The sequence below is a fragment of the Fulmarus glacialis genome, unplaced genomic scaffold (genome assembly GCF_000690835.1).
Source record: "Fulmarus glacialis isolate BGI_N327 unplaced genomic scaffold, ASM69083v1 scaffold7374, whole genome shotgun sequence".
Lineage (NCBI taxonomy): Eukaryota > Metazoa > Chordata > Aves > Procellariiformes > Procellariidae > Fulmarus > Fulmarus glacialis.
Window position 1 is genome coordinate 53,364 of NW_009208592.1, and position 11,192 is coordinate 64,555.

The window sequence follows — 11,192 nt, forward strand, 5'->3', positions numbered from 1 at the left end:
AAAAAATGCAGCACATTTCCTTAATGCTTATAAAATCAAGAGCCAGAAATATGACCATTAAATAAATCCGATAATAAAATCTTAACATTATAAGGAATTAATCCAATCATTCACTATGTTTCCATGTTCCTGTTCATCTTGGATGCTCAAGGTGCAAATGACATGTTGACAGACATTTGGCTTTTTTTTTTTCAATGTGAAGCGGTGTAATTAGAGATGAATACACATTTCTTCATTAGTGGACTACTGTTTCACATAAAGCCAAGTACAGAAAGACTCTCATGTTTCTTTTGGTCTGACAACGACTGTTTGGCTTCTGTGCTTCAACAGTTTTTATAGTTCATCCTGCTACATGACCTACAGATCTGTGGATTAGGATTTTATTTTCAGTTTATCCAAATAGAAATCCAAGATGTTTAAGAAGGCTATTAGGTAGCACAAACTCCATAGAACTGCTAAGTATCATCACACAGGATACATTTGCTATACAGGATAAAATAAAGAGAGGAAGGTTTGCAAATTTTTTTTGTATTAACGGAAAGCTGTTGCTCTGTGACTTAGATACCAGGAAATGCAAATCCTGTGTCTCTCCTGAGCAGAATGGACATGCTGTAGCCCTGACCCAGGTCCTATATGGTAGAGCAACATTTATCAGCAGACATGCTCCAAAATTTTGTTTAGAAACCTAATATGCTGAACGCCAGTAGTTAGTTCATGTGCATCTTTAACAAAGAAAAAAAGAAACTGCAGACGGTATTAGTTACAATGGTATCAAAGAAGAGGAAATTAAAACAAGATTTACACGATTCACTTGAAGAGTAACGATCACTGAATTTCTGCTATACAAAGTGTACAGTGCTATTTTTTTAAATTAAATTTATGCTAGATTTTTTTAATTTACGTGGAAAAGTACATTTATGACACTACTTTAAGTGGAAGGACTGGATTTGACAACTACATTTTATAGAGAGACATAAATAAGTATGGCAAATGAGGATCCTTCCTCAGATCAAATCCATAGTTGTGAAGGAAAGTATGTAAGCATACAGAGGGGGAAATTAAAAACTGGAGATAAGAGTGTTAGAAAAAGGACAATACACAATAACGGGGATCAGATTGACTATCAGCATCTGGAAACAGCAAGAGACTATCTTACACAGTAAAAAAAGCCATCACAAATTATCTTTCTCCTTCAAAAGAACAAGACAGACAAAGACAAGCTCTTTTCAGACTTTTGTGTATATAGAATTTTAACGTAAAAGATACAAATTGGTTAAAATATTGCTAAGAATAGCACGAACAAGAAACAGTACTTCACTTATCACTTAATACAAGTTTCTACAGAAAAAATCAGTCAAACATCCAGACCTTGCTGTATTCAAAGTATATACACATCTGGCAGTCCAAAAGTTACTTGTCTTGCATTTAATTTAAGCACCTTCATTACACAGTGTCCTTTACTACAAAACAGCCAAACATACATTCATAACCCTAGAACTATTTTTATAATTAGCATATTTTAAAGTATTATGTCAGACAGGTGCATCCAAAGTTGTTTTTCTCTTTTAAAGATATGCAGTCTGCCTTAGTTACAGTAAACAGCTCTTGTCCATACATAATGCAGCAACTTATTTTACAGGTAATTTATTTAAATGCTTCCACTTTTACAAAATATTTTAGAAAAAAAAAGGAAATTTGCACTTCAGTTTCTCATTCTTGAAACATGCTGCTTCATGAGATAACTACGCTCTCACCCCTCTGCCCTGCAAAGGAACTGCTTAGCTTTAGGGATTGTATCCCCATCTGCCCAAGGCCTGAACGTACATCATAGTAACACTTCACACATCTACAGTGCGACTTCTGAGGACCTCCAAGTTCTTCGCTTACAGCTGTTTAAGCCTCACAACACCCCTGTGAGGTAGGTACAGTAATATCCCCAATTGACAGAACCAAGACTTTTTTGTGTGTGGCACCATCACACGTAAGTGTTCACTGATCAACAAGAGCAGCCTCTGAGCCTGCAGCCTTGAAGAAAATAGTGTTTATTTTCCTGTGGTGCTTCAGGGAGCTAGATGTTTGCACTGGCATTCTCCTTCAGGCCCGGAGGGGAGAAGGTTAAAGCAAAGTGCTAGGCAGATTGCTGCTCTGCCACCTCAGGCAGGTTGTCTTGGAATGTTTATACAAGTGGCTGGACTGGCTGAACCTCTTGCCACACTTCAGGCAGGCGTAAGGCTTTTCTCCGGTGTGCACACGGATGTGTTTCTTGCAGTCTGTCAAGGTCAAAAATGTCTTGCAGCAGATCTTGCATGCATACTTGCGCGCACCTTCTACAACCAAGACGTTGTGCTCAGATAAGGCCTTCTTGCATTTTGAAAGGACATCTGCAGATGCCCTGGTCAGCTGTGGCGGACCAGGTTGTGACGGATGTCCGTTTTCAAAAGAAGTGGTCCCATTCATGATGAGCTGGGAACTGGACGAGTTATCTTGCAGCTGGGAGCTCCTGACAGAGGTCACCACAGGCATTTTGGGGGCTATGCGGCGGTAGCCAGGAAAGCTGCTAGCTCCACCTCTTACTGAGCTCATCATTGCCCTTGACAGGGAGTGCAAGCCCAAGCCCGACCGTGGAAAATCCATGCCGAACTGTTCTGCCGCCCGGTACCCAGAAGTCTGTACACAGGGGAGACCCATCACGTCCTGCATCGGTCTAACAAAATGAGAGTCTGCAGGCTCACTAAATGGATTCTCAACATGAGAGACAGTGGCGGATGAATGGCCACCAGCAGGCCCCGACTCTGGACTCATCAGATAAGAGGCATCACTGTCCATTCTGCAGTCACTGGTGGTATTTGGAATGTTGTCATCGCTGTTTTGACTAGCACCGAAGCCACCGGCTCTGCTTTTATTTAGAAAATTTGAGATACTGAAAGTAGACTTGTGTTCCAGGTTATTTGACACCTCCATAATATGGATGTCTCCCACCCTGTCAGTACTGGACTGTGGGTCAGAAAAGCTACGATCACTGCTCTCGGGACTCAGTTCTATCTTCTCTGTGCTCACTACTCCTCCTTCCACTTCAACAGACTCGCTGCCCTCCGCTTGGGAAGTGACATCGCTCACCTCGTCTTGAGGTTCTGGGGAACTCAAGGGCTCAGACTTCACCACCACCCTCATGTGTTCTTTTTCGTTCAGACTGACCTCTGGATTCTCACATGGGAAGTTGTTCTTCTCAGAAGCAGCCTCCTGGTCAAAGCTTGTTTCCACCTGCGTTGCCTGGGATGCCATAGACATCTGTGAAATGTTTCCTCCGCTGTTGTCAGACTGGCTGGGCACTTGAGCATCTTCCTGAGCACTGAAAGACTGATCAAACATAATAGTATTATCCTCCTGGTTATCAGCAACAGCATCGGCCTTAGAGTTGTCCACAATCTTGAGTGAATCAGGAGAGAAGAAATCTTCCCGTGAATGAACTACTGACTGCCCACTCTCTGCGGTCACATCGGAAACAGACTCATCCATGGTAGGCCTGATGCGCTGCCTGGCCCGATCTTCAGAAGACTGTTTACGTTTGTGGAGACGACGGATAGGAAAAGTAGTGCGCTGCTCGATGTTACTTCTCATCGAGGAGCTCATAGTATTTGGTTGTTCCTCTGTGCTCTGAGAGGAATTTAACGCAGAGCTCACGATGCTCAGCCCAAGCTGCTGGAGCATGAAAGACCTCTGCATGCGCGCATTTTGCTCTTGAACTCTATCACTCGGTGGAGACATTGGCAGCGTCCTGGTAGTAAGGTAGTGTTTGCACGCTTTAACAACAGAGTTCAAATGTAAGTGAGAAGCAGCCAGTAAGACATCCATAACGTTGCTCTCCCCAAGCATTAGTGTGGAAGTATACATCATGTCTATCAGAGCAGCAAAAGCTTCTGCTGTCACCACTTCGCTGTCCAGCTGAATCATATTCATAGTCTGATCTCCTTCTGCTACAGTAAACAGAGCTCGGAAATGTGTGCTACATGCTGCCAAAACAGAGCGATGGGCTTTGAAATGCCTGTTTCCCACCACAATGACACAGTCACAAAGCTGGCCATGAAGCCTCTGGTAGTTGAGCTGCTGAAAGATTTGCTCAAAGTGTCCTGGAAAATCCATGATCCTATAAAACAAAACAGAAGAAAGTACAGTATTAAAAATGGCTGAAGTCCTATTCAGACCACAGCGAACCCGGGTTTTAAAATGAAAGATGGTGGCTGAAAGACAGATGAACAATAACTGATCTTAATTTACCACTGCCACACTGGTACTGTATCAAAGCTGGCAATCTTGCAGAGGAGGATGAGGAAGAAAATACAGGTTCTGCCATGGAGCTGACCTAGTATAACAGCCACCTCAGCATCAGATGTGTCACAGCCAGCTCTGCTGCAAACTGAGTAACACAGGTCATTTCATCTCCGTTAGCTCCTGTCCAAACTAAAACACACCCTTTAGTGAAACATTTAATCCTGTTTTTTAAAAAAATCTAATTGTGAATAATCTACTGTAACCTTTGATAAATTGCTCACGTTATTAGATAACCTTCCACTGAAAAGTCTGAACTTTAATTCTCATCTCATTTAATCCAGCTTCACCTTCTGCAAATGACTTTCTGCAGAGTTTCTCAGCTGCTGTGCAGAACTGTCATTCAAGTATCTGCTTTTCACATAGAAACACAGAAAAGAGAGTTAATGGAAAAGAAGGGAGACACTTCTGCAATGGAACAACTGGTCAGCTCTTATCTCAAGCTGCCACCTTTAGCTATCAAAAGTACAATGCAATTTTCTTATTCACTATAGTTTAGCAGCTGGAATGCATTGAAAGTCCTCTGTTTTCCCACAAAATAAGTAAAATGGTAGAAAGATAGAAAAGTTTGCTGACTTAAAGATCCATCTCCATACTTGCTATTCCTTATTAATCTTCTTGGTCTACAAGGAAGTTAGGGAAGCTTTTGACAAAATGATGCACTACTCAACAAGACAACTAGACAAACTCAGAAGTGTTTTTTTCTTAAATTTCCATTAACAGAACATAAGTCAAATCTTAGTAGACTCACGTTAAGACTAAATACGTGTCTTTCAGTGATATCTCTACTTTTTCTCATGACAAATCATCAAACAACAAGTGTAAGATTTGGGGAACAGAAAGGTTGCATGTATGGGGCACACACACACACACTTTTGTGTTCATGTTTATTTTTCAATAGCAATACCACAGTGTCATGGGACACAAGAAGACAGTAAAGCAGCTAAAATAAAAGGTCATACAGAAAGAATTATACTTTTGAAGAGGAACCAAATGTGAGTCTGCCAATTTAGAAATTCTGTCCTCAAATGCACACGTTGTGAACAAACCATATGCTGTATTTGTATATCTGCACGGTCACAAGCTGTATGAGTAAATTGCATAAAAGCTTCCCATAGTCATGTTCGACCAGTAAAGGAAAGTTTGCTCAGAAATAATGTTTGTATTTCAAACTCTCTGTAGGTGTTCCACTTTACACAACGACTTTGCTCAGAAGGTATGCGCAGGCCAGAGACAGCGGCTGCCAAGTACACGCATTCATTCAGAGGAAAACAGGTATAGCTGTTGATGTAGATTGTTAATTACTTCTCAATTTTGTTCACCGGGATGGACATAGATTAACTATTTACTTGCAAGAATGAGCAGAAAAAGCAAAACCTCAGAAATGCGAAGAGCTACTCCTGAGATCGCAGGCATGGAGCAACAGCAGAACGTGGCCACAAAGGTTCCTTCAGTCTGCAGAAGCGTACAGCCTGCAGCAGCTTGAAGCTCGGTGCTCTCCTTTGCTGCAAGGCAAAAGGCAGTAAGGGAGGCAGAGCAGACTGGGGACTACCACTTTTGAGACACATACTGCTGTAAGACCATGCTGGTAAAGGTCAAAAAGCCAAGCAATACACAGAAGGTCACTGATGGATTTACACACTTAAGCATATGTAAGCAGGCAGCTGTAGAATTAGAAAGATCCCTGGGCTTCCAGCAGCAACTCAGCTCAAACTAGAAAAGCACATCTGCAATGTTCCCCAGCCTTGGATTATCACCATTTACATGTCAAGGGAAAGTGGAAGGATTCTTGATCCTCTTTTATAAAGGATACACATCTTTTGAACTAGTTCAGGAGTTATTCTGCAAGCAGCATGAGATTAGTTTTCTCATTAGGAGATGAAGTTAACACACGCTGTGTGTGCCCCCGCTCCCTGCACAATAACCCTGCCTGCTTTACGCTGCACCCCATCACACTGAATCCCCCCAGGCCCCAGAGGAAGCTCAGGCTGGGCCTGGGGCTGAGCAAGGTTTCCCAGTCACACCATCTGCTGGCAGAGCAGAACAAGCACAAGCTGAACATGTGCTGGGTTCTCCATCCAGCGAGGGTACAAAGCTAGGTCCCCCTTTTCTACTAGGCCCGCAGCTATAAACGTTGTTGGACTTAAAAACACTAAGTCTCCTTAGTGAAAACTTGCCAGTGTCTCCAATAGCTATGGAAGGGATGGGCAGAGCAACCGTGCTCTGTTAACACTTCTTGTGACTAAGTAACAAAGTTTTGCGCTGTCAGGGACAGGAGACTACAGACAGCTATTGGGTAGGTAGATGCAAATACTCTCCTTTTTTAGCCTGGTTGGGGGCTACTATGGACACTACTGTGTGATGAACAGCTACCATTTTCTGATTCCCAGGCTTATGAAAGCCCTTAGGGGCAACGTGGACAAAGGGACCTGCTCAAGTTTGCAGCTTTTGCTGCACTTGGACTGACATCGGGCTACATAAAATTAAGGGCATCGGTAGTATAGTAGGCAAAGAAATCTGAATTCATGCCAGAAGAGGTGGCAACAAAAGCAAAGACTAAAACCATTAGGTCACAAAAAAATCTCACGAAACAGCCCCTGCCTGCTCAGCTGCCAGGCTGGAGCTAATGTAAGATCAGCTGCTGTTCCCCAGCCAAGATGCAGCTGGCATTCATCCACCTCCTCTGTCTCTAAGGCACATGACATACACTTTGCAGGTCTTTGCTGGAGAAAGATTTCACCATCTAGTCCACTGGACAAAGAACCTTGCCCCTTTCCAAAGAAAACAGGCTTGCAAAGAACCAGTTTTACCTAAACACCAAAAAGCTGAAATGTCTGCTGGCAAAAATCTGTTGCCTCCAACTGTAATTGGTTCCTGTATATTTTAAAAAGAAGAAATAAATAAATTACATTTTATGCCTTCAAGCAATGATGATGGTCCAGGCTTACCATGGCATCAAAAATCCCCTAATTTGGCAGCACTAAGGCTATGATGCCTGAATGCCTGAAATAAGCACCGTAATGAGATTTAATTAAGTACTGTCACAGTCTCCCTTATCTCTATAAATGAAGTTATGTAATAAATCAGAAGAATTTGAGTTTGCCACTTTTTTTAATAAGAAACAGGAATACAGATAATAGGTGATTTTATTTATGTTTTACTACTAATGCGTATTTGACAGTAAAAATAAGACGAGATTTTCAAACAAAAAAATGTTAAACAAGACAAACTTTGCAATTGCAGAGTTTTTATTTCTACACGTTTTCTGAGAGAAGTCTAACATGAGGAAAAGTGAGGAAATGCTTCCTGATGATTGCAGAAGGCAGGAGGAACAGAAGAGCAGACCCTGAAACTCACTGACCTTGGGCAGCAGGACAAAAGGAAGATGGGGAGCTTATGACAAGAGCCACAGGTCCCGGCAGGAAGTGTCTGGAATGTGGCAGAAGCCAGGGCTGCTTTGTGAGCAGTGCTGCTATGTCGCTATCTGCTTTCACTGTTCCTGCACATCTGGTTAAACTCATGCCCTCCTTTGTTCCAGCAAGCTCCGTGCAGGGATGATCTCCTCTGTAAGGAAAGCTGCCCTCCAGACAGGCGTCTCTGGAAAGTTGAGAGGGGACCACCAAACAATTCTTCATTTATCTTCTTTTGCTCGTTTCTGACATGGGCTAGGTGTTAAGCCAGAGCTAACACTCTACCCTTGGCTTGACAGGACTAAAATACAGGATCTAGGGGAAATTTGGAAAAAGGAAGAAAAGGAGATGGGGGGGCTGGGAGGGCAAGAGTTGCCAAAGCAACAAAGTAACAAAGAAACTCTCTCCTTCAGTCCATTTAGAGAACCTAGCATCACTATAGCATCAGTGTGCTCTTGGGGGGCCTGGATGTTGGTTGCTTTTCTTTTCACTTCACTCCCCAGTCAAGGGCGACAGCTCCAAGGAACAATTTCACAGTTGTACAGCTATATGCAGGGCTGATCCGCAACAGTGTACAATGCTACAGCTCACCGGCAGACACCCTGCAAAACGCCAGGCACCCACCAAGCAGGAGAGCCAAGGGATCTCCCTTCCCTAAGGACCAGAAGTGCAGAACACTGGGGTATTAATTGCAGTGACTTCCCAAAATGCAGCAGTGTTGAACCGCAACCACCATCACCTACAAAGGCAGCTAAGATGGGAGCACTTTGCTGTGCCCCATCTGCAACCAGGAATAAAATTGTTCCACTTGTACATCACTGCAGAAAGCACAGGGCCTAGCAGAGTCTGCTCCAGCTTCAAGGGTCATCAGAAGCAAGCTGTTCACAAGCACCCAAGCAGTTCCCAGTCTTTGCGCTGCTTTAGGTCATTTTAGGAAACACACTGTAGAAGATATAAAATACCTGAGAGCTCATGCATTGCTCTTCCCAAGCCAATCCCAGGAGGTGGTGTGCTTCAGAGGGCTATGTAGCAGCACATTCGAACCAACGTCCAGAGAAGACTGGAGGTGGAAAACGCCAAAGCACATGAGGACAGGATTTCACATCAGTAAAAGGATTGAGCTGGACTCCAGAAAGGAAGATGGGTTTCAGGGATGGTCCAAGGTATTTCCGCCTAGGCAGCAATATGTATTTGAACCAGAGAAAACAGGCAAGAGTCATTGTTTTGACCAATGATTTGGGACTTCAGAATTCAGAGCGAGTCCTTGCTTACAGTCACCAGAAGTGACTGCATCCTTTGTGCACCTAAAACAAGACAAACCCTAGTTTTGCTTCAAATAACATTAATTTGGCTTAGTATTTAACTTTTACTACACCATAAAGGCCGAAGTCCTCGAACCAGAATCAACAAACACAGACCCCACAGTGAAGGTCCGATCTTGTACAAAATCAGTTGAAAATTATAAAACTAGATTTGAGTCATATATATTGCATACTATGCACAGACCACGTTCGGTGAGGTATCAGCTACTTCAGCTTACTAAATACATGCAATGCATCTAAGTCAACATCGGAACATATATGAGTGACTTATTTCTGGATATGCACATTTGGTCTGTCTTCCACTCCTGCTTCAGTGATACCTCACCTTTCAGCAACAGCTGGCCATAAAGACTCCCCTGAACCACCTGTGGGCTGCACATCCCCATCATTTCCCTATCAAATGACTCAAACATCTCCAGTACGTGATGGGTGGCATCCCATCACACAGTGTGAGAATGCCTATTCGGATGAAGGACAGAGATGCTCCCAACAGTAGTGAGTGGTTTCAGTAGCCAGTCTCTGCAGCCTTCGTGAGGCTAACAGCCAGCTCCAGTTCACATCCCAGGGACCCAGGGAATGTTAGATGAAATCTTCCGCTGAATCAGATCCAGTCAGTGGGACTCAGGGGAGGCATCAGTAGTACAAACAGCAGACATCGAGTCCAGCGGCCTTTTGGAGAGCAGTGGGAAAGGGAACAGCGTACTTCTATAATCAAACAAATGACCACAAGTGAAAAGAAACTATACCAAATTGTTTAGCTACAAGTAGTTTTACTATAAATACAAATAGTCAGAGCCAAGAAAATTTTAAGGGCAAGCAATGAAAAAACATCTACGAAATCCTGACTGGAGAACAACCATTCTGCCTGTCCCTGGACTAAGGCCTATAAAATGAAACCAGCAGGGCCAGAACCAAAGAAACACTCCATCACGTAACACAGTAAAGCTACTAAACTCCTTGCCATGGGCAAGTACATGTGAATTCAACAGCCATTACATAGATTCATCAAAGAAAAATCAATTGAGAGCTATTAAATATTCAGACGTCACCTCTACCTGGGGAAGGCACTAAACCACAAGTCACTGGACGGATAGTTTTATATATACTTACCTCTCTGGCTCTCAATTTTACAGCTTGCTTTGGTATTTTTGGAAGAGTTTTAGGAGAGAACTATGAATTTTTTTAATGCAAGATTGATTTGGTAAAAACGAATAAGGAAGCATTTTGTCCTAACATTTTGATTATATGCTTAAAAGGATAATTTACCTTTGAATAAAAAGTGTGCTCAGTAAATATTTAAATACTTAACTTGCCTCTTCACTGCTAGAGGAAAACATACCACAACAGATCCAACGGCTCAACAGAGACAAGGCTGCTGCTGCTAATCGTCCCCAGAAGGAGAGTGGGAGAAGACTCATTCCCAGCAGGCACAAATGAACAGAGCACCCGTATACGCTATGAGAGACACTCAGCACTCACACAAACACAGGCAGCAGCAGATGCCTTGTCCTGCTCCCCTCTCTGGCAGAGCAGGATGGAAGTCCACCTGCAAGAACATACATACAGGCGTACAAGGTGGACCCCTCCAGCAGCTGGCCCTCCCAGAAGTTGTCCCCTGGGTCCCAGTCTCCCCATCCCCAGTCTGCAGGCATACGAGCCCCAGAGGCCACAGCCTAACTCCAGCTGCCAGTACAGACTGTCACAGGTACGCAGAGCCAACCAGGACTCCCAGGTGACCCTCCCATGTTCTCGCCCCTATAGACACAGGCGCTCTCACACGCAGAGCTGCCCTCAGGGACCCAGGGACCCCCTTGCTCCCCCGCCACTTCACCAGCTCATCCAGGTTGATCTTCGCTGGCTGCCATTGCCTCTCCAAGCTCCCCTGGGGCTGTGCAGAGGAGCTTGATCACATAACTGAACATTCATGGTGGCACGCAGTAGAATATTCTTCATAATATGTGGCTGAAGATAAGGCTTAAATTTCTAAAACTAAGCCTTCCATATTAAGAAAGCATCAGGATTAAAAATACCTAATTGGGAAGATGATGTGCAAGTGTTTTGAAATTCTAGGAAGAAGACCTACAATTTACAATTACACAGCCTTGTGTTTATTAATCTCCCATTAGTTATTAAC

The 11,192-nt window shown here is 43.4% G+C and overlaps 1 protein-coding gene across 1 annotated transcript; it reads right to left on the reverse strand.

Moving 5' to 3' along the window:
- Positions 1 to 2,115: 2,115 nt before the first annotated feature.
- ZBTB5 (zinc finger and BTB domain containing 5) lies at positions 2,116 to 9,447 on the reverse strand. Its single transcript, XM_009576536.1, has 2 exons — positions 9,344 to 9,447; positions 2,116 to 4,144 (listed from the first exon to the last, which is right to left on the reverse strand). Exons 1-2 carry the CDS (start codon positions 9,445 to 9,447, stop codon positions 2,116 to 2,118), a joined length of 2,133 nt encoding a protein of 710 aa, XP_009574831.1.
- Between the last annotated feature and the right edge of the window lie 1,745 nt (positions 9,448 to 11,192).

Coding starts and splice junctions, on each gene's coding strand:
- ZBTB5 (XM_009576536.1), bottom strand. CDS start 9,447: ATGATGGGGATGTGCAGCCCACAGGTGGTTCAGGGGAGTCTTTATGGC. Junction 4,145..9,343: donor GAGTGGAAGACAGACCAAAT/GTGCATATCCAG, acceptor TTTGTTTTATAG/GATCATGGATTTTCCAGGAC.